The 27,244-nt window shown below is 60.6% G+C and overlaps 10 protein-coding genes across 10 annotated transcripts; 6 read left to right on the top strand and 4 right to left on the bottom strand.

Moving 5' to 3' along the window:
- Positions 1-228: 228 nt before the first annotated feature.
- COLE_02430 (60S ribosomal protein eL27) lies at positions 229-780 on the top strand (the record flags this gene model as incomplete). Its single annotated transcript, XM_018422268.2, has 2 exons — positions 229-431; positions 513-780. 2 exons carry the CDS (start codon positions 229-231, stop codon positions 778-780), a joined length of 471 nt encoding a protein of 156 aa, XP_018281380.2.
- A 496-nt stretch (positions 781-1,276) lies between these two features.
- COLE_02429 (uncharacterized protein) lies at positions 1,277-7,205 on the bottom strand (the record flags this gene model as incomplete). Its single annotated transcript, XM_018425166.1, has 3 exons — positions 1,277-1,681; positions 1,717-6,642; positions 7,086-7,205. 3 exons carry the CDS (start codon positions 7,203-7,205, stop codon positions 1,277-1,279), a joined length of 5,451 nt encoding a protein of 1,816 aa, XP_018281379.1.
- A 1,337-nt stretch (positions 7,206-8,542) lies between these two features.
- Positions 8,543-10,116, bottom strand: COLE_02428 (uncharacterized protein; the record flags this gene model as incomplete). Its single annotated transcript, XM_018422267.2, has 3 exons — positions 8,543-9,172; positions 9,301-9,910; positions 10,010-10,116. The coding sequence occupies 3 exons, from the start codon at positions 10,114-10,116 to the stop codon at positions 8,543-8,545; spliced, it is 1,347 nt and encodes a 448-aa protein (XP_018281378.1).
- A 416-nt stretch (positions 10,117-10,532) lies between these two features.
- Positions 10,533-11,296, top strand: COLE_02427 (uncharacterized protein; the record flags this gene model as incomplete). Its single annotated transcript, XM_018425165.1, has 5 exons — positions 10,533-10,597; positions 10,633-10,684; positions 10,878-10,973; positions 11,187-11,240; positions 11,276-11,296. 5 exons carry the CDS (start codon positions 10,533-10,535, stop codon positions 11,294-11,296), a joined length of 288 nt encoding a protein of 95 aa, XP_018281377.1.
- Positions 11,297-11,412: 116 nt separating this feature from the next.
- COLE_02426 (uncharacterized protein) lies at positions 11,413-12,302 on the bottom strand (the record flags this gene model as incomplete). The annotated part of the gene is made up of 2 exons (XM_018422266.2): positions 11,413-11,833; positions 11,866-12,302. 2 exons carry the CDS (start codon positions 12,300-12,302, stop codon positions 11,413-11,415), a joined length of 858 nt encoding a protein of 285 aa, XP_018281376.1.
- Positions 12,303-13,461: 1,159 nt separating this feature from the next.
- COLE_02425 (uncharacterized protein) lies at positions 13,462-14,513 on the bottom strand (the record flags this gene model as incomplete). Its single annotated transcript, XM_018422265.2, has 2 exons — positions 13,462-13,634; positions 13,829-14,513. The coding sequence occupies 2 exons, from the start codon at positions 14,511-14,513 to the stop codon at positions 13,462-13,464; spliced, it is 858 nt and encodes a 285-aa protein (XP_018281375.1).
- Positions 14,514-15,185: 672 nt separating this feature from the next.
- On the top strand, positions 15,186-15,521 carry COLE_02424 (uncharacterized protein; the record flags this gene model as incomplete). The annotated part of the gene is made up of 1 exon (XM_018419811.2): positions 15,186-15,521. The coding sequence occupies one exon, from the start codon at positions 15,186-15,188 to the stop codon at positions 15,519-15,521; it is 336 nt and encodes a 111-aa protein (XP_018281374.1).
- A 5,130-nt stretch (positions 15,522-20,651) lies between these two features.
- COLE_02423 (uncharacterized protein) lies at positions 20,652-21,643 on the top strand (the record flags this gene model as incomplete). The annotated part of the gene is made up of 3 exons (XM_018424934.1): positions 20,652-20,750; positions 20,786-21,441; positions 21,478-21,643. The coding sequence occupies 3 exons, from the start codon at positions 20,652-20,654 to the stop codon at positions 21,641-21,643; spliced, it is 921 nt and encodes a 306-aa protein (XP_018281373.1).
- A 1,126-nt stretch (positions 21,644-22,769) lies between these two features.
- COLE_02422 (uncharacterized protein) lies at positions 22,770-24,636 on the top strand (the record flags this gene model as incomplete). Its single annotated transcript, XM_018422264.2, has 3 exons — positions 22,770-22,828; positions 23,051-23,354; positions 23,473-24,636. 3 exons carry the CDS (start codon positions 22,770-22,772, stop codon positions 24,634-24,636), a joined length of 1,527 nt encoding a protein of 508 aa, XP_018281372.1.
- Positions 24,637-25,313: 677 nt separating this feature from the next.
- Positions 25,314-26,485, top strand: COLE_02421 (uncharacterized protein; the record flags this gene model as incomplete). The annotated part of the gene is made up of 2 exons (XM_018420706.2): positions 25,314-25,347; positions 25,467-26,485. The coding sequence occupies 2 exons, from the start codon at positions 25,314-25,316 to the stop codon at positions 26,483-26,485; spliced, it is 1,053 nt and encodes a 350-aa protein (XP_018281371.1).
- Between the last annotated feature and the right edge of the window lie 759 nt (positions 26,486-27,244).

Raw genomic sequence — 27,244 nt, 5'->3', positions numbered from 1 at the left:
AATCGACATCCCAGTACCCGGCCGCGATGGTCACGACGAAGATTTCCCCCTCCCCCCGTCGACACTTGGTCCTGCCCTTCGTTCCACCGACTCATCGACCACTGTGCACTCACAGCACGTCCGCGTCGACAGAATATGCCCGCTACGCTTTCTGGGGCGTGCTGCAACGCATTTTCGTACACGACTGCATCGACGTCCAGTCTTCATTCGTCCTCCATCTGTCCCTCCATGCTTGCTCTTCCTTCCTCATCCGCCGGCGCCCTTCTGCGCCAAACCCACGAGCAGATTCTAACCCCAGTCTACAAGCCCGGCAAGGTTGCCGTTGTCCTCTCGGGCCGCCAGGCCGGCAAGAAGGTCGTTGTCATCCAGCAGCGCGACGAGGGCACCAAGGAGCGCCCCTACCCCCACGCCATCGTTGCCGGCATTGAGCGGTGAGTAGTGCGCGCGAGCGAGAGCAGAACCCGATTCTCGTGCTAGCGCTCGCTCGGCTGTCAACGCAGTACTAACCCCAGCTACCCGCTCAAGGTGACCAAGTCCATGGGCAAGAAGAAGGTTGCCAAGCGCTCCAAGGTCAAGCCCTTCATCAAGGTCGTCAACTACGCCCACCTCCTCCCCACCCGCTACGTGCTCGAGCTCGAGAACCTCAAGGGTGCCGTCACCTCGGACACGTTCAAGGAGCCGACCCAGCGTGAGGACTCGAAGAAGGCCATCAAGAAGGCCTTTGAGGAGCGCTACGCCAAGGGCAACAACCGCTGGTTCTTCTCCAAGCTCCGCTTCTAAGCGTATCGATAGCTTTTTGCTGCGTTGCGGACGGACGGATGTAGAGGCCACCCCAGGGGTTTATGTACCAGATCGTGATATGCGATCACCACCTGCATGACCATGTTGTGTTGCGCCGGGGTGAGGAGGTGTGCAGGAAGGGCGCAGAGGGGTGCATAGGAGCTCGCGGCGGCGCGAGCAGAATGTCCTCGTCACCGTGAGCAGACTGGAGGTCGCCGAAGCCGTCCCAGCCTTGCGCAGCTAGCGGGATCAAAAAGTTGCGATTGGCCGACTTCCATGCTCTTGAGTCTGTTCACTCGCACCACCCACCCAGCCATATGTGAGCAGCATCGATCATCTATAACGTATTCATCGCACGACGCCTCCCAGTAGAACAAGAAGATATATATCACAACTAGCTGTCCATACGATCGATTACCTCATGCGGGACAAGTTTTTGCTGGTGGAAGGCGTAGCTCCCACAAAGAGAGTGTGGAGTGTGTGGGCAGAGCGGGGTCTAGCTGGCCTGGCGCTCCTCGCCTCGCTCAGAGCCCGGGTACGAGCCACCAATGGGGCTGTGGTCGCCATTACCCGGCGCGAGGCCCTGCTGGAAGTGGGCCTGCGAGCCACCCCAAGCCGAAGCGGGGCCGCCCATGCCTGGCATTCCATAACCAGGGAAGCCGCCATACATGCTCTGGGTCGGCGGCATCCCGTAGCCTGGGAAGCCCATGGGCGGCATCTGGCCCATCTGGAAGGGCTGGGGAGACATGCGCATCTGGCTCTGGGGCGAGACGCGGCCATCGGGCGCGTCACCGGCCTGCGAGCCTGCCTGCGACATGGCCATCATAGTCTGCTGGTACGCCATCTGTGCGGCCATCATGGCGTGCTGCTGAGCGGCGGGATTCATTGGCATGCCGTAAGGCTGCTGTTAGCTGCAAGCTTCGCTGACAAACTCACGTTGAAGCCCATGGGTGGCATACCATAGCCGTACGCAGGGAACTGGCCCGGGAACATGCCGCCGCCGGTGTACTGCTGCTGCATGTGCTCCATTTGCTGACGCTGCAGTTCGTCAATCTTGCGCTGCCGCTCCTCGGCAAGACGGCGTTCACGATCGCGGTCGGTGAGCGTGGCGCCAATGCCGCCGGGGTTTTTGCGGTCGCGCTCGTGTGCTGCCACAGCGCCAACAAGACCAGTCTGAGGAGGGGGAGGGGGCTCGGGCACATTGACAAGCGCGGAGCCAGTTTCCCGCGCAACTTCTTCCTGACGCTTGGCCGAGCGGTCACGCTTGTCCTGCATGCCGGCTTGGATGAGACCACCCGGAGTGAAAGCCTTTGTGAGAGCAACCTGGGGCTCCTCGAGCTCGACGAACGTGCCCTTGCGGTCCATGCCGTGTTCGACCTCGAAGTTGGCGTTCCACACGTTGGTCCTGGCCGCAGGAGGCTGAGGAGGAGGGGCAGCGCGCTGCTGCTGCTGACGCGGTGCTTCCGTCTCCTGGGCAAGCAGCGGCTGCTGAGGAAGGTGACGGTGAGGGGCGGGCGGGGAGCGGGAGCGAGGACGGTCATAGCGGGGGTCATTGATCGAAAGGTTGCTCATCTTGGGGAGCTCGAAGCGGTCGCCGTTCGCCGGTCCGCCGGGACCACCGTAGAACTGCTGCTGTTGAGAATACTGCTGCTGTTGCTGCTGTTGCTGACGGAACTGAGGTGGCTGCTGGGGCTGATAAGGTGGCTGCTGAATCGTTGGAGGCTGGGGGATCGAGGGTAAGGCACGCGATCCGCGACCTTCCTGTACATGGTTCCCGTCTTCATCGTCGTCGCTCTCGTCCGTGTCGCTGCCGTCCCAGTTGTCGGGCTTCTGGGCAGCCTTCTGCCTGCCAGCACCGGGAACGTTCATTGAGCGCTGATGCTCTGCAGCGGCAGCTTCTGCCTTGGCGCGCCGCTCGGCCGCCTGCTTTGACGGGGCGAACGACGAACGTGCCTCCTGAGCGGGCTGGGGCGGGGAAGGGAGCTTGGCGCGGCTGTGCGCAGGCGCGGGTGTGGGCTCATCGGCGTAGGCGAGGAAAGCGGCAGTGTCTGGCGCAAAGTCGTGCATTTTGGAGTTGGCGTTGACGTTGGCCGCACGAGTAGTTGGCGATGTGACAGAGTTGACAGCAGTTGGAGAAGTCAAGACACGATTGTCGATCGGGTGGTCGTCAGCCGTGCCTGGCACGGTGGCGTTGCGTCCAACCTCCACCTGCTCCTGAATCGCAGGGACGGCTTCTCCGGATGCGCCGCTGCCTCTCCGCACCGCGCTGAGAGGCGGCTGCTGCGCACGCGCACCAGATGGCTTACGCTGAATGCCTGGGCGAGAGTGGTGCTGCTGCTGGTGCTGGTCAAATGCAGTGACTATGGTCGGGCGAGCAGGCTTGTCTGAGCCAATGGAGGCTGGGGAGCGGGATGGGGACGGCTCCTTGACAGGCGGTGAGCGCGAGTAGTGGGCCACAGCGGCACCGAGTGCGGCAGCACCAGCTCCGGCGGCAGCAGCTGGACCTGCACTCGATGCAAAGCTAGACGGGGTGGCGGCAGGCGCAGCAGGCGCAGCAGGTTCCTGTGATGGTGGCGGTGAGCCCGCGAGCGCCGAGGAAGCGACTGGGCCGCTGGCTGGCGCAGAGGATGCGGTGGGGTGAAGAGGAGGAGAGGTCTGGGGGGCCGCCGCACGTGTCGTTGTAGCCGCAGGGCCGGCAAATGCGGCGGTAGGGCCTGGAGCAGCCTGAATGGGCGAGGTGTGCGTGGGCTTGGGCGGTGAAGCAGGCGCTTGAGCGGGTGCAGGAGCTTGTCTCACGGGTGATACGTTGCGAGGAGCGTCTGTGATGCCAGTGACACGAGTCCCCGAGCCTAGAGCATTGCCCGGTGCAGCCCTGTTGTCTTGCATGCTCGTAGGGGCTGCAGGCTCCTCAACCATGTTCATAAGATACATGGCAGCCGGCTCCTCACGCAGGCCCGGCACCTCGGTCATGGACATGCGCTGCGAACGCGAGGGCTGAGGCTGGTGCAAGGTGCCGTCCGAAGGCGGGCTGCCACGGGGCGGACTTTGGCGCGTGAAGGCCTGAGTACTCAACGCGGCAGCAGCGGCACCTGCAGTGCCAGCCGCGACGGCGGCGATGGTGGTGTGGCTTGATTTTGAATGGCTGTGGCTCGAGTGCGACGCTGCCGCCGGGGGCTGGTGGGCGGCGACGGGCGGTGACGACGGCTGGCTAGCAAACTGCTGCTGCGTCGCCGCGTTATGCGGCGGCGACTGAGCAAACTGGGAGACGGCGGGCTTCGCTCCGCCCATAAAGGAGCCAGCAGAAATAGTTGGTCCCATATTGGGGCTCTTAGCGATTGGCACAGGGCTGCCCTGCTGAGGCGGGGTCCGTCTGGCAGCGTTACCGTTCGCCATCCCATTAGTGGGCGGAGGTGTGCGCGCATGACCTGCAAACGAAGGGTTGTGCGACTGGTTGAACGGCGTGTTGGCGGCCGTCGGTGTGGCACCGGAGGACTGCGACCACATAGAGGGCTGCGTGTCCTCGGAGCGGAGTGTACTCTGGCGCGTGCTAGGGTCGCGGCTGGGAGAGGTGACGCCGGGAGAAGTAGCCGTGACGATGCTAATGTCGTCACTCGACTCGCGATTACCAAACGTGGCCATAGAGACCGGTCGGACAGGGGGCGCGGTAGGATTAGAAGCAATTCCAGCGCCCGAGGGCTCGCCTCTCTGGACAGGAGCACGCGACGGGTGTTGAACCCAACCCTGTTGGCCAGGAGGAACCTCAGGCTGGTAGGCGTGTGGTGCAGCGTTGTTTGCAGGGATCGAGCGCGAGGCAGGACTAGGAGAGCCCAGTGCAGTGCCGACCTCAGCACCCCCAGTTCCCGCTGTAGGGCGGCGGGCCGAGTTGTTGCGCGAGGCGTCGGACTCAGTGATGGGCGTGAGTGCGCGTGCGTCGTCGTGGTACATGGCTGTAGCTCCTCCAACAGCAAGAGCCCCAGCGGCCGCAGCGCCAGCCAGGGCGATGGGCGTTCCGGAGCCAGAATCCTGGTCCGTCTCATCGCTGAATTGTAGTGGGGGAAGGGTGAAGGAGTTACCATGCCCATTTTGCTGCTGCTGGGCTTGCGGTTGCTGCTGCTGCTGCTGCTGCTGCTGCTGCTGCTGCTGGCGAAGCTGGTGGGAGGCGGCCGACTCCTCCTCGGCCTGACGGAGGTAAGCTCGCTCCTGTGCCATCTTCGGATTGTCGTTCTCGATAGGCGCGGCGTTGACCTGCTCGACTCTGGGCCGCTGGCTCATTCTACGCTGCACCAGCCCAATGAACTGTCCGCGGATGGCTGGCGTGTTGAGCCTCTGGTTGGCGCGCATGGCCTCGTCCATCGTAAGGAACAGGTCGCCTCGGAACTCGCCACGCGGGTAGCCGAAGAACAAGCTTCTAGGGTCGTTCTCGCTCCACGAGTACTGCTGAGGGCGGCCATACAGCTTGAAGGCATCGTGGAATGCGGTGACCCAACGCATCATGATACCGAGCGGCGACACCTGAGGCGTGGCAGAGGGCTCCTCTCCGGGTGCTTCGGGCATGATCATGGCCCAACCCGACTCACGCAAGCCACCCTCGATTGTGACTAGCTCTCCACTCACACGACCCACAACCTTCATGAGGTTGGACTGCGAGATGACCTCGAGGCGTTCGGGGAACATGGCGTACGCTTGGGTGATGTTGGTAACAGTGAGAACTGGCAGCGACGACGTGCGGTTCTTGGCGGTGCGGGGCTCATTGTAGAATGTGGCCATGGGCACACCCGTGTTTGGCTCCTGGATGGTCTCGGGCTTCTCGTGGCCCAGGCCGAAGAAGGACGACCGCCGCCGGCCTTGAGTGCCTGCCACCTCGGGAGCAAGCGTCTCGGGGTCGGACAGCACGAGCCAGAGACGGTGCCACTCGATGCCACCCATCACACGGACGCGTACCCAGCCTTCCAGGCGGCCTCCCACGAGAGGAGAGCGAGGCTCTCGACGACCTGCTTGGATGAGGTGGCCAGTGTAGATCTCCTCGAGACGGGAGCGCTCCCAAGCGGCCAGGCGCAAGCCCGTCGTCCAGCGGTTGAGGTCAAGATCAGTTGGGCAAGAGAAGAGAAGGCGGTTCGAGCCGGCAGTGTTGAGTGAGAAAACGTGCTTGTGCGGGTGCGAGTTAGGGCGATGGGGAGGAGGAGGGAGCGGGCTGAGCAGCTCAAGCGTCGACTCAGTTATGTTGAAGTATGTTGGGGGCACCTTGGTGCCAGCAGCTGCGGCTGCGCGAGTCTCCTTCATTGACCACATTGAGAGCGAGGTACCCGAGAGCTGGAGCCAGACAGCATCCCAGTCATTGGTGGGGCTGCCAGGAGCACCTTGCCTGGGCTGCTGTCCCGCGCTCGTGCGCGCAAAGATCATTTCGAGCTCTGGCGGGCTCGCAACGTATGTCTTGTGCGGCTGGTACGAAATGAGCTCAACCACAGGCTCAAATGACTGGCGGAATCCTGGGTCCTTGCCGTCAATAACGGCAGGAGAGCCCATTGATGCCGGTGACTCGGCAGGCGGAGCGTTGCGAGTCTGGTCACCCCCGGTCGGACGGGGTGCGACAGGTGGCCCTCCCATCGTCTGGTTGGCGCCGAGGCTCTGTGCGCGCGCATGTTGGGGCGGGGGCGTAGGTCCAAAGTCGCTGCGCTGCTGTTGCTGTTGCTGCTGATACTGCTGCTGCTGGTACTGCTGCTGTTGTCCAGGAACGACTCTTCCGTTCTGTTGGACAACCATGCCCGGCTGCTGGGACAGGGGTCGCGAGAGCTCGGGGGCGGGGCCGCCAGACGGGCGGCCGGAAACGGAGAAGGACTGGCGCTGCTGGCCCTTTGACTGCTGCTTATGTCGGTTAGACCTGAACATTGGGGGTAAGGAGAAAAACAGAGAAGGTAGGAAGACTTGGAGACGGAGATGTAAATAGAGATGAAACGGGGATATTTGTGTTGTAATCGTAGGATGAGATCGGCGAACCGAGACGAGGAAAACGAGCAGATCCTCTCAAGATTGTCCAGGCGTGCGGGCGCCCGAAGCCCTCGGATGCCATCCGTGTCGCCCTCACGCTCAAAGAGAGCAAAGGGCGTACAGGCGCGAAGGAGGCCCGAGTGGTCAAGTGATGTGCGCGTGCACAGCCAACTACTCTCACAGATTCATGATCCATGTTCCTTCTTCAACCCGTGCACCCATCACGATCTCTCCGGCACTCGCTGCTCGGTGTGGACTCATCCGGACGGAGGACCGAGGGATAGGGAGGGAGGGAGGCAACCGACAGCGCAACAACTCACCTCGTCTTGCTCTTCGACCTTTGCCCTATCCTTCTTTCTGCCGAAGCCGAGGAAGCCTCCGGAGCGTCGCTTGCCGCCCTCAGTGACGGTGGCGTGCGAGTCCATGGTGCCGACGGACATGCGAGACTGTCTGGATTGAACGCGCTCGACAGGAATGCCACCTCTTTCGTGGATCAATTGGGTTGAAGCCATGGAAGAGACGGAGGCTCGACCCGAGGATGGGGGTGCGGGCAATGGAGAGACAGCTGGAGCTGATTGTTGGTTGGACTTGCGTTTGAACATTGGCATGATGAAGAGAAATGACGATGGGGCGGCCAAAAGGATGGCGCCCAGCCCAGGCAAGCTACGACGAGGGGCGAGGGCTCTGAGGGCCGTGAGGCGCGTGAGGGATGAAGGGCGAGGGGTGAGGGGTGAGGGGGGCAGGGGCTAGGGCGCCCAGGGCGGTCTGGACAGGCGGAGCCGCGTGGGGCAACAGAAGGTGGGAAGCAAGTGAGCTTGTGAGGGAAATAACGCGCCGCCGAGGGTGAAGGGCGTCAGGCGTCAGGGAGAGAGGGGGGTTTGGTTGGAGGATGGCAAGGAGGACAGAGGCAGAGAGGGGTGGAGAGGATGTGGATCGTGGAGAATAGTATACGAGATGAGGAGAGGGAATGTGGGCAGGTGAGGTGGATACTGTAGGAGGATGTGTAAATGACAGATGAGTAGATGAGTAGATGGATGGATGGAAGATGGAAAAGAGAGGGAGGAGATTGATGAGATGGCCGGCAGCAGTGTATGAGCTATGGTGAGAGATGCTTGTTGGCTGTTGGCCAGGTTGGGCGATCGGGCAACGAAAGAAGCAACCACCTGCAACCTCCACAATTCCACAAGGGGTCATCTCCTCATCTCCTCAAGTCCTGTAAATACACTCTATTCGTCCATAATGTGCCTACGGCTTACTCAAACCATAATTCCTATTCCCCCCCCCCCCCCACCCCTTTCCATTAGCCTACTACATAGCTCTCGTTATAGCTCTTGCCCTACACAGCTACACAGCCCCGACGTCATTACACCATCCTTACCCTGTGTTGCATGCGTCCAAGTACACGGCCGCTGATCCGCTGAGCAGCTGACGGGCCAACGGGCTGCGTAATGACAGGTGCATAATAAACAGAGTACACATGCTCTGCCGCTCAGCTCATCAGCCGCCAGCCCACATAACTCATACATGCATGCACCTCGTTTGCTGGTTGACCTCCCACCTCCCACCTCCCACCTCCCACCTCCCACCTCCCACCTCCCACCTCCCACCTCGGATCACTTGCCCTTGCCGTGCTGGCACCCCATTCCCTAGGCCCTAGCCGTGGCGTCCTCCTCATGCTTAACCCTTTCCACTTCAACGTTGGGCCGATCACTTGACACTACTACTACTCTACACCAGCCTCATCTGTTACCTACCGCATAATGCCATCTCCTCAATGCTATAACCTATGATCATCCAAGCCCTCCCGTCTCCGCCAGTCCAGCCGGATCGCGTCACACTTCTGTGCGAGGAATTTTGCCAGCTCGGCGTGCTCTTCCCACTCGTCCACCTCGCCGTACTTGACCGTTGGCGCCCGGAAGCGTCGCGCCACGACGTGCATCTTGGGCGCCGGCACCTTGCTCACTGGAACGAGATAGGCGCTCGCGACCATCGCGCAGTAGAGCATCGGCAGCGCGCCGTCGCTCGCCCACACCGGGTGATGAGGCGACCCGAGCAGGTGTGCGAGGTAGAACGAAAGCCAATAGCAGATCCACTTGACTTTAACCAGCCATTGCCAAGCGCCGAGGCCTGCAACGGCGATGTTCGTCGCGACGCACCCAGGCTCAGCGATCAGGCAGCGCACAGGACGCTCGCCGGCGCTCAACTCCGTGTCAAGCTGCGTCATAACCAGGTCGCCCATGTACTTCGACGGCCGGTAACTCGTCGCGTACTGCAACAACTGGTAATCTTCCATAGGGTTGTCGTTGAGCGCCTCGGCCTCTGCCTCGATGGAGGAAGTGTACACCACACGGGGCTCGAATGGGAGGTTCTTGGGCGACTTGCGCAGCAGAGGTGCGAGCTCTTTGGCCTGGAATGAGCCTGTGCGGACGTGATGGGTTGGCACACGGAATGAGCGCCGCGCAACGTCGCGGCTGGACTATCATGCGAAGCCGACGTCCAGTACAGACCTCTCGAGCTGCCTTCCCCAGCACTCACAATGATATAAGGCGCTAAGACGTTGACACCCCACACCTTGCCCCGCTCTCCGTCTGCACTGCGCGCCCCAATCTCCTCAGTGTTATACCGGGGGTGGTGGAGGGAGTGGAGGAGCCCCTTGGTAAGGATCTGGAGGATGAAACGAGGGATCACGACCTCCGTGATGGCAGCATATCCGGCGTTGAGGAAGAGGCTGGTGACGTGCGGGTACTTCTGCGACACGCGGCGGCAGAAGGAAAGCACGCCCGTCGGCCCGCCGACGCAGTCGAGGTCGACGAGTTCCGTCTCGACGCGCAGCCCTTCCTCCCACCCCTCGGGGACAGATTCACCGGCGCTCCGCCGCGTACGGAGGTCCTGTGCGTGCTGCGTCAGGATCTTGGTGCGCGCCTCGTCCGCATTCCGCTGCGACCGGCAGGCGAGAATGAGTGTGAGCGTTGGGTGCGGGGAAGGCATCATGCCCGTCGGTTCGAGCGGCGCCTTCTCTGTCGTCCCGGGGTCCGTGAGGGATGGAGCGATGGCGGTCGGGCGCGGCTGCGCGGCCGGGACACGCTGCCCGACACCAACGGAGAGGTTGGCAAGGAGGTCGTGGCAGAGGCCGAGGCCGAAACCGCTGGTGGTTAGCTTGGTATCACATCGGCAGCAGAGGGAGTCGGCAAAGCAAGCTGGCTACGCGCCGCTGTCGACAGTATCTGCCTACTCTCCTGCTCACCTGTTGGCGCCCGTCACGATCGCGATGATGCGGTTGGCATCAGGAGACGCCGCGCCATTGGCGGCGCCGTTTGTCGTGACTTGTGCTGCTGAGCGCGTAATTGGCATTGGTGGGTGTGGAAATGCAGAAGGAAGACGATTAGTAGATGATCTCCATGAACTGCATAGTCTGTGGTGGAGGATACGACGCGCCGACTTTTGGGCGCCATGGCACGATGCGTGCCTTGTCCGAACCCGGATCTGCCCCTGACCCTCGACCAAACCAGACCGCCAGGCCGCGCCATCGGCGTCGAGTCACTCTCACGCCGCCAACAATCGGCATTGAATCCCATTGACAACGACGTGATCGCGATTGGTATGTTGGTATTTCGTGGCTGTAAGATGCATCCCCCTTTCTCGGCGTGTCTTCCGACTTCGTCGTAAGTTGGCTGCCGTGCCCATCACGTGACCAGAAGACGGAAGCAAACTGCCCTCCGTCACCAGTCATGAATGCGAACTCGACGTTCAGCAACAACATACGTACAATGGACGACGCCGTAAACACCACCATCAGCGAGCCTCTCGACGTGGTCAAGCTTTCGCTTGGCGAGTGAGTTGCGGCGGCGGCGGCGTAGCTGACGGTAGACGCGTGTTCATCAAGTTGCGCGGCGACCGGACGTTGACGGGGACGCTGCATGTGGGTGTCGATAGCTGCGGGTCGGGGAAGCCATGACGGCGCATTCGGAGGAACTGCGGCCGAAAGGACTGGTTGCATATGGAAGGAGGAGCTGGAGAAGGGGAAGGAAGAAGAAGAGGAAGAGGAAGAGCGAGAGGCGGAGTTGAAGCAGGAGGAGGAGGAGCAGAAGGAATTTCCGCGGAGCTGACGCCAGGCGTACGATGCGCACATGAACCTCGTGCTCTCAGGCGTCGAGGAGAGCATACATACCGTCGACGTGTCTGAGGACGGCGTGCCGGGGCAGCCTAGAGTGAGTGCGGTCGGGGAAGGCGGCGCCAGTGCGTGTGACGACATGATCTCCTATCGCGGAGGGCTGCAGCGTACACACTGAGCGCATTGCTGCCGTGCTCTTCTTACTGGAAGAGTGTTCTGCTTATTGGCGAATGAGACACTTCGGTATGCGGGGTGAATGGATGAGCGCCAGCGTTGCACGCGACTCTTGCGCACCACCGACTGAACCCAGGTTGAGCGCCGCACGTCTGACATGCTCTTCGTCCGTGGCGACGGCGTCATCCTTGTGAGTCCGGCTGATCTTACACCTGCTGATCGCAGCTCTCGCCCATCCACCAGTAGACCGACCGACCGATACCCGCGCCAATGGCGATGTACAGTGTACATGCATAGTGATAGCAAGACGTGACAACTGCGGAGGGGTGGTACAAGTGCTACTTACCAACTCTTGAATGAGTCTACCTGGGCGCGGCGTCGAGTGTGTTCGTCCCGTCGCCCTCATACTCGTCATTTCCCTCGGGATACTCCCCGTCCTCGCCCCGGCTTCCGTCGCTGCGCATGTCGTCGTCGTACCCCTCCTGCCGCCGAGCACGCGCCGTCGCCAACGGCAGCCCATTGCCAAGGTCGTGCCGCTGCGACGCATACACACCCGCGGCAGCGTACGCCTCGTCTGTGTCGAACACGTTATCGTCTTCGTCGACGGTCGCGCGCGCGCGCCGGCTCGCGCGTTCGGAGCGCTCGAGCGCGTCCTCTCGCTGACTGCCTCGGCTACTAGGGTTCCGCGAGCTTGCGGGTGTCTCGATGCCGACGTTCGCAAACCGCGCTGTCCACTGATTGTCAAAGTCGCGTTCCCCGAGAGCGAGTGTCGAGTCTATTGGTCTTAGGTTAGCGGCGCTGTAACACAAACTCACAGAGTCATGTGGCTCGGTGGGTGGACGGCCTCGCCCTGCCGGATCGCGGCAAGAGCGTTCGCTTTGGCGCTGCGCGTGGGCGGTGATGAGGCCATCGGCCCAGCACTGAGGTCCATGCTCCCCATACTCTCCGCCATGAGTTCTGCCTCGCGCGCACACAAGGAAGCTCGGACGGCGAGCAGACGAGCGCGGACGGGGTCGTCGGACCCTGAAGCGCGCGACGAGCCTGGCGACATGGCTGACGCACCGTTGGGCATGCCACCTGGACTTGTGCTGAAGAGGGCTGAGTTGAGCACGCGCTCGTTGCGCCCGAGTCGGTCGCGCACCTCGGCGAGAGAGAGGTGTGAGATTTCGTCGGTCGGAGACTGACCGCTCGCGCCGGAGAGGGATCCGCGCGGGCGCCGAGGTACGCGCACGGGCGCAGTGGCGGCTGGCATGTGAGAGGGGGCGCGAAGCGCGGCGGTATGGGCTGCTCAGACGGTGGTGGAGCTGGAGGGGGTGACGTTGGTGTCCAAAAAGATATCGATCCGCTGCTTGCGCGGCCTGAGTGACAATAGAGGGTGGCGTTGAGCTGCTCTCTCGGAGTTAAACCACTGCGGAGTACAGAGGACGTCGATGGTGAGACGCGTCGTCGCTGGTCCAGGGCTCCGCCAGGGGGAGGGGCGAAGGCTCGAACGCGGAACTTGGATCGGGCCGCAGTGGCTGATCCGGGTTGACTGTGAGTTGATTAAGGTCTACACTGTCGAAGCTATGATTTGGATGACCGGGACGACGTTGAGTAGCGTACGTAGTGGGTGGTGGCTGGGTGATGGGGATTAGTGTAGAAAGTGTGGAGGAGGTTGACGGGATGAGTGGCCAAGAGGTGGGTGATGCAGACGCGAGTCGGACGTCATTTATACCGCCAGCTCACAGTCTGGGGCCCATGATCACGTGATTTCATCGATCTGTTGGGCCCGAGGTGGTGGGAAGCCCAGTACGCAACGGAGCCTGGATAGATATTCAGGCACCGCTGCCACTCAGTCTGATGTTGCCTCCTCAACTGTGGCGACTTCAAATAAATGAGCCCGGGATCATTGATACGGGGAGCTGGCAAGACACAAGGCCAAGTGACTCTGAAGTTGTCCTTTCACGCGCACAGGGCGAGACTTGCATGAGCATGGGAACAGCAGTGCGTCGAGGGCATCGCGAGCATCTGTAACATATGCCCGCTACACAGGCAACATGGGTGTGTACCCAGGCAGAGTGGTTGTGCACCCGCCCAGCTCATCCGCTTACAAAGGATGGGTCCTCCAAGATTAGGGAGAACGAATAATGATTGATTATATACTCGGCCGGAGACGATATCAAGAGGCTGCTCTCCGATCTACGAGTTAACAACACCTCGCGGGGTTGTACCCGAACACCCAAGTATCCTCATCGAGGAGGCTATCCCGAACTCGCCCCTGTCGCCTTGGAGTTTGCACGTCCTCACAGCCGCCTGCGATTCACAAACAAGGTACATCACCTGTGGCCAAGCTCTACAGCCACCTGCTCTCTCCTCTCTCACTCCTCACCTCCGCCGTCTCTATGTAAGCCTCTCTGCGCCGGAGAAGAAGCCTACCCGTTCTTCACTCCCCCATACTTCAGCTGGACCATCTCCTTGAGCAACCCGTTCTCTTTGCGTAGGTCCGCGACCTGTACTTCGAGCTCAGAATGCTGCGCCTCGAGTGCGCGGATATTCCGCTCGACGTTCTCGACGTGTGCCTTCTTCTTCGCTCGAAATCGGGCGGCTAAAGTTAGCTGTGTGATGGCGTGATGGCATTGAGATGGGCGCAGAGATGCAATGTGGCGGCCGATAAGGACACTTGTGGTGGTCGTTCTTTGGGACGAGTGCGCCCTCGGAAGGGAATTCACATGCCTGCCACCCCACTTTGGCTACGAGCCTCCCCTCCTTCCCTCTCCCCCACCCCAGCTGACCACTTACATGCGAGCGTGTTGCGTACACGCTTATCTTCGACGTCGTCGGGGGCCGAGGGTGTTGGTGCGGATGTGCTCGACCCCACGCTGGGACCAGTGCTAGGTCCGGCAAGTGGTGGCGGCCGCCCTGTCGGGGTGGGCGCAAGGCTGGGGGCACCACTGAGGGTTGGTGGGGCGGGTGCGATGGGTGTTCCCAGAGTAGGCGTTCCAGAGGGAGTTCCACCCGGGGTGCCTGAGATGCTGCCGCGAGCAGACCGAGGTTGTGACGAAGGCGAGTTGTTCTGGGAGTGCGCTCTCGAGCGCGTCTGTCTGGCCTGCGAGGGCTGCTGGGTAGACTGCTGGGTGAAGGAGGGTGGGGTGTGGCCGTAGAGTTGCTGGAGTTGCTGGATCTGGAGGGCTTGCGTGTTGGTCTGCTGCAGGAGTGCCATGTACTCGGGCGAGAAGGCCTGGAATGCTTGCTGAGGCTGTTGTTGCTGGAGAAGTTGCTGTGTAAGTTGCGCGATAAGATCGGTGCTGGGGGCCTGTCCTTGGCCTTGCGCTTGTCCTTGCCCCTGCGACTGAGGACCTGGACCTGGTGCACCCCACGGAGCGTCAGTTGGAGACTCGGCAGGCCGCCCCGACCCGCCGCGGTTGAACGCAGCGAGGATAGTGTCCCAGTCGCGCCCGTCCGACGTGCCCGAGTCGTTGGCCATCGCGGCCTCGTCGGTGTGGGGCGGGGGCTAACTCGGCGCGACGCTCGGTGTCGCGCCCGCTCTCGTTTCTCGTCGTTGTGTGTGCTCGCGCCTGATGACCAGCGACGGTGAGCAGCAGCTGGCGTGGTCTTGGCGCTGGGCAGACGCGTGCGCTTCGTGTTCGCGTGTCCGAATCGATGTAGAACGCCTGACTACGAATGTTGTAGATTCGTAGATGAGAGGGGGCACATGTCGCGTCCGGATGGGAATGTTAAGGCAGGGTGTCAGACAGAGAAGACGGAGAATGACAAGCGATGAGTGAGCATGCATAGGCGGCGCAGGTGGTGATAGCTGGCGTGCTGCGTGCAAAGCGCCGCGCCCACACCAATTAGTCGCCGTACTTAGCAGCCATGTATTGTAGATTACCACTGTGCAGTGGCAGAGTGCTCAGCCGGCGGGCTGGATGAGGTTTGATGACGTGATTTCCACCACCGTGACCGGGGGCGTTTTGCGATCGCGAAATCGCCACACATGTCGCCACTGATTTCTGGCTCGCCGCAGTTGCTCATACCTCAGTGGCCCGGCGTCCCCTTTTACCCAAGCTCGGCCTCATGCAAAGGTCATTATAAGAATGTATTGCGGCTAATAAGCCGCCAGTCCTCGTTGCGCTGAAACGATGCTCAACTGAGCGCTATGCACACGCGAATGGTGTGCGGACGCGTGCTGCCCTCGCGCGCTCTGACTGTCCGCCACCTTCCGGGTCTCGGTCGCTGGATCATGAACCCGCTGGACCGTATCCTCGAGGTCGCTCTCGTTAGCCGAGAGGCAACCTGTATCATGGAAATCGAGACTTTTCCCAGGCCGTCGCTTCTCGGCTGTGACGAGCCGATGCTTCAACGGCGCTTTACTCAATCTTCTGGGTTCGTCCCTCCTGGACATGCGCGCCCAACCGCGGCGGCCGCTATCTGTGAGGCATCGATCGAGGCTCAGTTGCACATCTGTGCAATCAGATGTTTCGCCTGCCCATGACTTCTGTATCGATTGAAGCCCGTCCCTGCATCTGGCACTCGGCGATCACTACTGGCGACGTGGGCCGCGTATCGCCTTCTTTCAGGCCAGCTCGCTCATCGCCGAGACACGGACCAGAGCCCGACTCTGAGTACTTGAGTTCCGAGCCAGACGCGGGCAGCTCGGCGAGGGCGCAACTGGCGATGCCATCTTGGAAATAGCAGACAAGTCTGTAGCAACATGAGTACCACCGACCGGAGCCTCCGCCTCGAGAGCTGAGCACCAGGCGGACATCGCGGACAACTCTGTTTGCACAGATCACCCATGCCCGGCTTTGAAGCGTTCGGGGGTATGCTGAATAAGCCAAGGAGCGCTATTGTGCGCACATCGGGGCGACCAATGTTTCCCGATCAAGATGATCATAGAAGTGCTCTCGGCCTCTCGGTCTTCGGAAGCAGATCCGAATCAGAAGCCCGAAACGGGGTGTTGGAACGGAGTAGACGAAACGTGTCCGTGTATCCGTGACTCGGTGTGTGTGTGTGTGTGCACATGTGTGTCAGCCAGGGGGAACAGGGGGGAACAGGGAGAATGATTCGCGGCTTCGCGGGAACGCAGGGTCCTCTCATCATGTCCTGTGTGCACGGCCCTGTTTCGACAGAAGACATCCTCATCCATCCTTATCCAAAAGTTTCACCTCACCTCTTGTACCTCTGGCCTCGTTCCCACGGGTCACTTCACAGTTGTGGACGATACCGCTGGCCGCTGGCTGCTGCTGACATGCTGACACATGCCAAGTTTAGATCTCACAGGGGTTCCAGATCTGTACCACGGCATCGCCGATGTACGATGTGGCATTGTTATCGGTATATCGGGCCGAAGTGGCGACCACCACCACTAACTGAACAGAACCGTAGCGACCGCTCCCCGCCGCGTTAGTCACCAGCCCTTGGAAACTGTCACCGTCGCGCCCACATACCGTCCACGTTGGAGACTTGGCACCGTTCCACCGGGCCACTGGTTGGTGGCTGTGGGAAATACCTGAGAGCATAGCTTTGTTATTATTAAGCGACAACATGTTAACATGAGTAACGTGGACGTGCCTTTCAAACGGTGTCCTCGCAACATGCGGCGGCAGGAGCGTATCTCGAGGCATCGCAAAGGAGACGCAGACGCCCTTTGTGCTTCTTTTTGCGCCTACACACTCGCACACATCCGCAGCATTACAGCATTCGTGGCGAACAACGACTTCTAGCGTGAGTACGACGCGCCGCCGCGCGCCACAGGCGCCACTGGGCGCCACTGGTATCGCAGGACACCCGCGCTGATCTGCGTGGCGAACGCGAAGGCGGCGGGGCGCCTGTGGCGGATCTGCCAAGCGCCCCACGCATGCGTGGCGTACCACGCGCCCACGCGGTAGTGGATCAGGCTGGCAGCCTGCAGCTTGCAGGTATCGCTATATCGCAGGCGTGCAGCATGAAGGTCGTGGCGGGAACCGGAAGACTGGGCGGCTGGGATTGGTCCGGTACGCGGATAGCCTCGAGCTTCTGGACAGGGACGACGAGGAGGGGGGTCGACAGGGAGCGATGGGACGCTGGGAAGCATGGGAAGATGGCGCATCAGCAGATCAGCAGGACGCCCCCCGCCGCCGGTCATACCGTTCTGTAACGGCTGTGCAGCGTGCTACATGTTGCAGCTCCTGCAATCCTGCAATAATTGTTAGAGTATTCAGAGTGCTAGAGGACAGAGTTGCAGTGCGGAATGATCCCACAGAGCAACACGGCATGGTACCGGGAGAGGCGGAATGGGCATGGAATGCACGTCAATATTGGTGATCGAACTTTGGTCGGCTGTGGAAAGGAGTACGAGAGCCGTCAATTAATTAAGATGAGGACCTGGCAGAGCAGAGCGGGGTGTGGACTGCGGAGGAACGGAGGAGATAACATGGGTGATTGAATAAGCGTGCTGCCGACGACGCCAAAGGCAAAGGCCACCAGAGGAGAGGCGTGCCCGCTGGCCGCATTCGCACTGTCAACAGTTGTGCCGTGCAGCTGGATTCGTGTGCTCTGGACTCTGCACTTTGTTCTTGTGGGCCCTCAGTGGCTCGGTGGGCCCCTGAAACGTTGAGCCATGAGCCAGGCTTTGTCACTGCACGCTGCGCGCTGCGCACTGCGGATTCACCAAGCCGCGACCTTGATCTTTGTGAATCCGTATTCCGTCAAGCGTGAAGCGTGAATGCATCGAGGGTAAAGAGATGGAGGCTACCATTTCAGGCACCCCAGCAGCCAGCAGGCAGGCCCAACACAACGGCACCTACGGCACACGTTCCCTAATCCCTAACCCCTCTATAACACCTCTGCTCCTCCACTCTTCATGCTGTTCTCGACACTAGCAACCTCTCGAGCTCTCGAGCGCTCGAGGCCTTGCGGGCCACAGCTCTGGCAAACATGGACGTGCCTGTATCTTCATCTCATCCAGGTGCTTGGAAATTACAGAATTGGAGACTTGGAGTATTGAAGACTTGAATGCTGATTAACTACTTTGGACACTGTCTAGCCGTCTAACGGACAGGGGCAATAGTCTCAAACAAGGTTACCTTGGGCAGCTTGGCAGCGTCCGCCCATGGCCGCCCATGCCGCCCACCACAAACTGCCTGTTGCCTGCCAGCTGCCTGCAGCCTGCTGTCAGCTGAACAGTCGCCTTTGATCATCTGGGGTCATGGGTCACTGCAATCCATGCAATCCACACAGTCGCGCAGCCGGTCAGCCCGGGCACATGAGCAGCATGAGCAGCTTGCTCGTTGGATCCTTGGGCTGTGGGTCGTTGGCCGAGCCTGTGGTATCTTGTATGAATCGTGTCCCTCCAGCCCTCCAATCCCTCTGCTTGGCCTCTTGCCTCACCACTGCACTGCCGCGGCCTCTACCGCTGTCTCACATCTCTCACGCTCGCTACCGATCTCCTCCTCGCTTCGCTTGTTCACATCCTGCTTGTCAATCATCCCATCTTCCCATCCTTACATCCGCAACAGCGCGACATTTCCATTGGTACATATATAGACCGGCCCCCCGTTTCGACTCTCGTACATCACCTCTTTATCTCTGCCCACTCCCCCATTCGCTCATCCGCCGGCCGCCCACCCGCACGTCCGTCCATCTGTCGCCCTCTGACTTTGGTGTCCACCTCTGCGCTCTTCCCCATCTGTGCGCCGCAAGCGCCCACGCTCACGCGCGCCCAGTTTGGCATTACTGGATTGTGACAGCTTGACGAGCCGACGGCTTGACAGCTTGACAGCTTGACAGCTTGAACCCCTGCGCCCCTCATCTACATCGCCTGTTCCCCCGTTCCCTCTTTCCCTCGTTCCTGCAGAGCTGCAGAGTTGTACGAGGCGCAGAGGATACTTCGATACGCCATACGCCGTACACCGTGCGCCGTCGTACGCCTGTACGCCTTCCGTCCCACATTCCAACTCGGCCCCCCCTTCCCCTGTCCCTCCCCTCCCCCCCTCCCTCACCATCCCCTATTCCTCCTATTCACCACCCCTTATTCAGATTCATAACTCTCTCTCCCTCCTCATCCTCTCTTCCTCTCTTTTCCTCCATCTTCCAACACTCATCCACGCATCGTCACCTACACCTCTCTTCATCTTACAGTCACCTCTTCTTTCTCATCCCCTCGCCTCACCTCTACCTTTTCCCCCTCGACCACTTGGCAGCACCTGCGTCTCGCCTCTCATCACACCACACCCCCACGCCTCGACGCAAGAGATCCCCGAGGCGGTCACTTGGAGTCCGCCTTCCGGATCGAGTCTCAAAGTTCGACCCAAGTCACCTCCTACGATCCACCAGGTCCCACGTCCAGTCCGGCAACAAGGCAGTGAACGGCGGAGAGAGCGGCGAGCAGCAGAAGCTTGAATCGCAGTGGCAAACCTCCACTCGCAGCTTGGTTGCGTCGTCCCAAACCTTCCTCTCCTTCACTTGACACATCATTCCTCCCACGAGATGACTGCTGCCGATACACGTCCGCACCCGGTTGACCCGACAACTGCGGCATCGCAAGTAGACAATGTAGGGGCGCTCCTTGGGAAAGACTCTGTACCGTCGACGGCCACCTCGACTGCGAGTGCAGCGGCCACGGCGCTAGGCGCCGAGTTGGGCGCTTTGCACATCTCCCCCGAAAGGGATGGAAGTCCAGGCCCTACGAAGGGAGACGACAAGAGCGAGAGCATTTCCGCCGCCGTCGAACTACAGTCAACACCCTCGCACGTTACTCCTACTGCGGCCGCACCCACTCCAGCGGCCGCTGAAGCTGTTGCGGCGCTTTCAGGAACCTGCGTACCCTCTTCTTCACCCCACACCAACTTTCCTCCTGGAACCTTGCGCGCCCCGGCTGGTGCGAACAGTGTCGATGTTCCAACCAGCTTCCGCCTGGACGCGAGCGGCGTTCCTACCATCGCTGGTCGTGCTCCCGTTCCAGTGCCAGGTGCTGCCGGTGCACCGCCTGGTATGCGCCCACCGCCTGGAGCTGTTGGCGGGGTGCGTCCCCCTGCTGGTCGGGGAATAGCAGGCCCTATGGGCATGCGCCCTCCGATGGGCGGCCCCATAGGCATGGGAGGACGAGGAGCCCAGGTCCCGGTCCAGACCCGTTTGCCCCCTTCGCTGCAGGCTAAGATGGACAAGGTGCGTGCGACTTTACATTAGAGACTGACGATGATAGCTCGCTGCTCAACGTTCTGGCGCTCCCAGTCCGACAACCAATAGCGGTATGGGCCCGGCCCCGGCTGCGACATCGATGGGAGCCCTCCTTCGTCAGCAAGCTTTGCGTTCTGGGCAGCCCGCGGTGCAGCAGGGGCCGAACGCTGGGCCTCTGGGACTAGCAGCCCGAAGAGCTGCTGCAGGGCGGCTTAATCTTAACTCACCTCCTGGGGCGGCTACGGCAGGTCGAGGAGGTCTTGCTGCTGCCCGTGGCGGCATTGCAGGTCGGCGCGGCCCGCCTGGCGGGTTATCGTTGGCACAGATGGGTGGCCCCGTACCGGAGGATTCCAAGTTCAAGGACTTTGGTACCATAGTGGATCCAAACGGTTCCCTCAGATTCTCCAAGGCCGTCTTGCATGCTGGCGGTGTCGACTTTGGAGATGGCCAGAGCTTCAAGATCAACATGGACGAGATTGAGGTTCTGGGCGAACTAGGAAAGGGCAACTACGGTTCGGTACAGAAAGTGTTTCACCGCCCTACCGGGGTGACGATGGCGATGAAGGTGAGATACTCGATTTCCCACCCAGCTGACATTAGGAAATCCGTCTGGAGTTGGACGAGTCGAAACTCAATGGCATCATTATGGAGCTGGACATCTTGCATCGCGCCGCGTCACCCGAGATCGTCGAGTTCTACGGCGCATTCACCATCGAGTCCTGCGTCTACTACTGCATGGAGTTTATGGACGCTGGGTCTCTCGACAAGCTTACTGGGCAGACCTCCAGTGATGCGCTAGCTGAGGGCGAGCTTCTCGTTCCTGAACCTGTCTTGAGACGAATCACAGCTGGCATCGTCCGCGGCCTCCGCTTCCTCAAGGATGAGCTCCAGATCATGCATCGCGACGTCAAGCCCACCAACGTCCTCATGAACCGCAAGGGCGAGGTCAAGCTGTGCGACTTTGGCGTTTCGGGGCAGCTCGAGAAGAGTCTCGCCAAAACCAACATCGGCTGCCAGTCGTACATGGCACCTGAGCGTATCAAGGGCGAGTCGCAGAACCAGGTTTCGACATACACGGTTGCGTCGGATGTCTGGTCTGTGGGCCTGTCGATCATTGAACTCGCCAAAGGCTGCTACCCCTACCCGCCGGAGACATTTGCCAATGTCTTCGCGCAGCTGACGGCCATTGTCAACGGTGCGCCGCCTACACTACCCGAGGGGTACAGTGACGACGCCAACGACTTTATCGCCAAGTGGTGAGTGATTACCGAATGTTTCATTGCTGACAAAAGTCTTCAGAAGGATCCCAATGCGCGCCCAACTTATGGCGAGCTTTTGAAGCACCCCTTCCTTCTCGCAGACAAGGACGCGGACGTGGACATGGCGGGCTGGGTGGAGCACGCGCTGGAGCGACAGGCTAAGCGCAGCATCGTTCCCCTCGCCGAGGTTGCTTCCTAACTAATTCACAACGGTTTCAATGGGCTTTTTTTTCGGTTTACGGACGACAGGGCTTCGCAACACTGCGACGGTGGCGCCGGCCAGGCATCGGCCGCTGCCGGGGGATTATAGCATGGTAATGGCCACTGCGCTGTTCATCTACTCTGTGTACTGGGACTCAATGGCATGTACTCGCAACGTATCGTGGAACCAGCGAAGGGAATGACGCCGTTCGCAGCTGACGTGGGTATTCTGAGCGGGCTCTTGACCGAAACGACGATGACAGCGCCCAGCTGTTCCAAGGAGGCGCTAGTTGCACCTTGTTGCATTGCGGTGGTGTGGCTGACGTGGGCCAGTGAGGGACTCGGTGTGCCTGGCGAAGAAGTCAGTCGCGCCTGGGTGAAACCGTGGCGGCGGGTGGCTTCCTCCTCCACTCGTTCATATTAGCCAGCTCAACAGCACTTCATTAATGGAGCTTAGCGCACACCAGTATGAGTGTTAGCTGTGCTTGGAATTGGAGTGCTCTCCCTCAGAGCAGAGATAGCATGATAGCACCTTGGAACGTGCGCTTATGAGTCCCTTCCGGGTCCACGCCAAGATAGAATGCGCAGTATTCGTGGGAATCACCTAGCCTGCTAGCTTCCCGCGCGCGAGTCAAACTACGAAACGCGAACTGCCTACTGCATGCTGCTACTAACTCTTCCGGGTGCCGGAGCTGGATGGCTCATGAATACCACGTTTGTGTCTTCCAAGGTCGCAATCACCCCGGATTTACACAGGCGCGGACATGGACATGAGGGCGCTCAGCCAGCGGCGATAAGTGGGGTTGATTAAAGTGGGGGGTGAAACAAGATAAATTTCCTAGTCCGAATGCAAAACGAGTGATCACGACTTCAGTCGCCGCAGCAGCAGTGACGTCTGACTCATGCATACATGGACGACACGGGCAGGTATTGCGGGCGATGCGGGTCATTTGCTCCGATATGCAAGGGATTAGATCAAAAGATAATGCTTTCGACTCGGACTCGGATGACCTCCTCCTTCAAACCCTGTCGCGTCTCCACACCTCGTCTTCTTTCTCCAACTACTCATTTCTCTTTTATTCAGTCCACTAAAACGCTGGCTCTTGCTTAACCACACAGCCGACATGTCTCAGCCGCAGAAGATCAGAAGGGCCTCCGTTTCCGCCTCGGACCCTCCCACCACGTAAGTATAGTCCTCAGAGCAGAGGGCGATCGTTGGCGACACTCTTGCGTGTCGTGGAGCCGTTGTCCACGGTCCTGCACAACTCGATGACTACGGAGACGACGCCCAAAGCGCCCGAGTGGGGGAGCAGATGGCCTGCCGAACCTCGTCGGCGCATCTCCACGCATCAGCCTTTGCAGTGTCTCTTCCAACGCCTTCCTCCATTTCATCGCTGACAATGAGTATCCCCATTCCTTCCAACCCTCGCGGCCTCCCGCCGTCGTCTTTCGCTGGCACCTCGCCTACGCAGACGCTCAGCACCAGCCCTCGTCTGTCTACCTCCCCCGGCGCTGCTGGCTCGTTCGGTGGCCGCTCCCTCAAGGCCTTTGGCACTGCCCGTCAGCTTCAGGCCTTCCTTCCCGCCGCCTTCCCCGCCTTCCCAGAGGAGGAGGGCACTGCGACCCCGCGTACCGGCAAGATCAAGATTCTCCTGCTCGAGAACATCTCGATTGAGGCTGCTCAGTTCCTCAAGAACGCCGGCTACGAGGTGAGTTACAGAAAAGGAGCGACAACGGGAGGGTGCGGAATCTGGGGCGCACGGGCGGATTCAGTCGCATCCGGAAACTTCCCTTCTCCTCCTCGACCAAGACCATAACTGACTCCAGGTCGACCACGTCACCAAGGCCTTCTCTGAGGCCGAGCTCCTTGACAAGCTCCCGGGCTACCATGCCGTCGGTATCCGCTCCAAGACCAAGATCACCGCAAAGGTGATCGAAAAGTGCTCGCAGCTTCTCGTCATCGGCTGCTTCTGCATCGGTACCAACCAGGTTGACCTCGAGACTGCCGCGAAGCACGGCATCGCCGTATTTAACTCTCCATTCTCCAACTCGCGCTCAGTCGCCGAGCTCGTCATCTCGGAGATCATTGCACTCTCGCGCCAGCTCGTCGACCGCGCTAGCGAGATGCGCGCCGGCATTTGGAACAAGGTCTCCAAGGCGTGCTGGGAGGTCCGTGGCAAGACGCTCGGCATTGTCGGCTACGGTCACATTGGCTCGCAGCTGTCCGTCCTCGCCGAGTCGTTCGGCATGAACGTCATCTACTACGACATTATCCCCATCATGCCCCTTGGCACTGCTCGCCAGGTGGACACGTTCGAGCAGCTTCTCCAGACTGCCGACTTTGTCACGCTTCACGTGCCAGAGATCCCCGACACCATCGGCATGATGGGCTCCGCGGAGTTTGCGCAGATGAAGGAGGGTGCTTTCCTCATCAACAACGCCCGTGGCAAGGTCGTGGACCTTGCGGCGCTTGCCGACGCGCTCGAGAGCCGCCACCTTGCTGGTGCTGCCGTCGACGTTTTCCCCAAGGAGCCTGGATCCAACGGCCCTGGCTTTAACGACGACCTCGGTGACTTCATCCCCCGCCTCCGCAAGCTGCCCAACCTCATCATGACCCCTCACATCGGCGGCTCGACTGAGGAGGCGCAGCGCGCCATCGGCAACGAGGTCGCCAACGCCCTCACTCGCTACCTCAACTACGGCACCTCGATCGGCTCCGTCAACTTCCCCGAGGTCGACCTCCGTGCCATCACGGCCGACGACGTGCGCCACATCCGTGTCTGCCACGTGCACAGGAATGAGCCCGGTGTTCTTCGCGCCATCAACGCCATTCTCGGCAGCCACAACATTGAGAAGCAGTTCTCGGACTCGAAGGGTGACGTCGCCTACCTTATGGCGGACATCAGCGGTGTCGGCCACGAGGAGGTCCGCGAGATCTACGAGGCCATCAACGGCACGCGCGCCAACATCCTCACCCGTCTGTTGTACTAAACGCGCGGGCCGAGAGAGGCGTTGACGTGTTGGCGAGGTGAAAGGTGATGGCGTAAACAACTTGCGCCCCTCAACCGGGTCACTGTGTAATAGTCGCTCATCTGTATAGTACTGTAGTGCTCCACCACTCGGCGCGAGCGGCCCACAGCATCAAAACTAGACATGCATTCTTGGTAACATTGCCAGATATATCTGACGCGCAGGTGGAGGTTGTCCTGTCCTCCGATCTCCGATCTCCGATCTCCACTCCGCACTGGTGGCTTTCGGCGGTCTGTGGAAGCGTGAGAGACACGTTGTGCATTGCCGGTCTGCCGGCCAGTCATTAGAAGTAGGCAAACTACTAAGCATGAACAAAGGCCAAAGCGTGCAGATGTCTCGGCATTCATCACCAAGCGAAATCGGCCTGGGCCGACATTGCTTCATTCCACGACGCGGCGGCCGCCGGCTATGACCCCGCAACCTCAACCCGGGGTCCCCGATTACCGGCATCGCACCACATGATCAAACGCGTACATACACTTCGCGAAGCACTGGCGCGAACGGCCTTGTCCGCTAGCTCGGCGTTAGCCCACTGCCCACTGCTCGTGTCTCGCTACAAGTACCCAGCCGGTCACTACCGCCCTTCTCACCACTACTCTTCGCACTCACAACCCTTCCACCAAGACAAGAGCGCAACCATGGCCGTCATTCGCACCCAGCTCACCGACATGTGTAGGTGTCCGCGGGCGCAGGTCTCGTCGTCATCTCGTCTCTCATGTGATCTGATCTGAAATCGACCCCACGCTAATCCTGCCGATACGGCACGCCGAGACCCCCCCGGCTAACCCCAGTCAACATCCCGCACCCCGTGCTGCTCGCGGGCATGTTCGTTGCCTCTGGCCCGCGCCTCGCTGCGGCCGTGACGAACGCGGGCGGCCTGGGCGTCATCGGCGGTCTCGCTCTCAACCCCAAGCAGCTGCGCACGCAGATTGCCGAGCTCAAGTCGTTCCTGAACGACAAGTCGGCGCCGTTCGGCATCGACCTCGCGCTCCCCAAGATCGGCGGCGGCGCGCGCGCCACCAACCACGACTACACCCACGGGCACTTGAACGAGCTGATCGACATCATCGTTGAGGAGAAGGCGGCGCTGTTCGTGTGCGCGATTGGCGTGTGCCCGCCCGAGGTCGTCGAGAAGCTGCACAAGGGCGGCGTCAAGGTCGCGAACATGATTGGGCACCCGAAGCACGTCGGGCCCGTGGTCAAGGCCGGCGTGGACATTGTGATCGCGCAGGGCGGCGAGGGCGGCGGACACACCGGCGACATCCCGTTCTCGGTGCTCATCCCCGCGGTCGTCGACGCCTGCTCGTCCCTCAAGACCAAGAAGGGAAACAGCGTCTGCGTCCTCGCCGCCGGCGGCGTCAACGACGGCCGCTCCCTCGCCGCCGCACTCATGTACGGCGCACAAGGCGTGTGGGTCGGCACGCGCTTCGTCGCGTCCGAGGAGGCCGCCGCGCCCAAAATGCACAAGCAGCAGATCATCAGCGCCAAGGCTGGCGACACCACCCGCACCCTCATCTACTCGGGCCGCCCGCTGCGCGTGCGCAACACGCCGTACGTTACCGAGTGGAACGAAACACGTGCCCAGGAAATTGCCGACCTGACCTCGCGTGGCATCATCCCCCACGATCACGAGCTGTCCAAGAAGCCCGAGCGGTCGATCGAAGGAAAGCTGTGGCTTATGGGAGAGGTCGCGGGGAGTATCACTGAGGTGCTCCCGGCCAAGGTAATCGTTGACCAGATGGTCGACGGCGCCAAGCGCTGCATTCAAGGTGGTGTGTCCACCCTCAACGGCGGCGCGGCTCGTCTTTGAGCGCTAGCGAGTCTATAGATGTATCAGAAGTATTGCGTGGTGCAGTAGTGCAGTAGCGCGATGATGGTTTGGGCTGAAAGCTGGGGCTGCCAGTGGCGGGTCGAGACTCAGATCAAAATCGTGGAAACGTAGGATGAGTGAGATTCGAATTACCTCTTACCACAAAATGGACTACACTAGGCTTAATCAAAGATACCCACAATCGGCGATGCGGGAGATATTTTCCAGGTATTTTTGCAATTAACACTGATATTGGTCGTATGGAATACGGGGAGTTACAGTGGCATGGTAGTAGTCATGCTTGCGCCTATGCCGTAGCTCAGCCGCTTCACCCAGGATCTTTTCGTCGAACCTGGACACTTGGCAAGCCCTCATTACGGTGGACAGTCTCGGTGCGACACTTAAGCCCTTGCTTCAAACTTGGCCGCAGTAAAGCCCTCCCAGCACCTCGCACCAACCGTCTGAATCTTAAGCGGTAGACGACATGTAGGGTAGCGAGACGTCGACTGGGTGCGGAGTCATCATTCGAGGCGTGTATTGACCATTTTACTGAATGTAGCACCCAACCGTTGGTGGCAGACAAGTGCCACATGTCACGGCAAAGGGAGCGCCGTCCATTATCCCTCTCGTGCCACACACTATTGGAGCAAATTGCGACAAGAGTGTCCATGCTGTCGAGAAAGTCCTACAAGGTAGCAACTAGTCGACGATAGAGGTTGTGAGGCTGGCGCCCGTGCCGATGGGGCGGTGCGTGATGAC

This window comes from Cutaneotrichosporon oleaginosum (assembly GCF_008065305.1).
Source record: "Cutaneotrichosporon oleaginosum strain ATCC 20508 chromosome Unknown ATCC20508_contig02, whole genome shotgun sequence".
Classification (NCBI taxonomy): domain Eukaryota; kingdom Fungi; phylum Basidiomycota; class Tremellomycetes; order Trichosporonales; family Trichosporonaceae; genus Cutaneotrichosporon; species Cutaneotrichosporon oleaginosum.
This window is presented reverse-complemented; position numbering and strand designations above follow the sequence as displayed.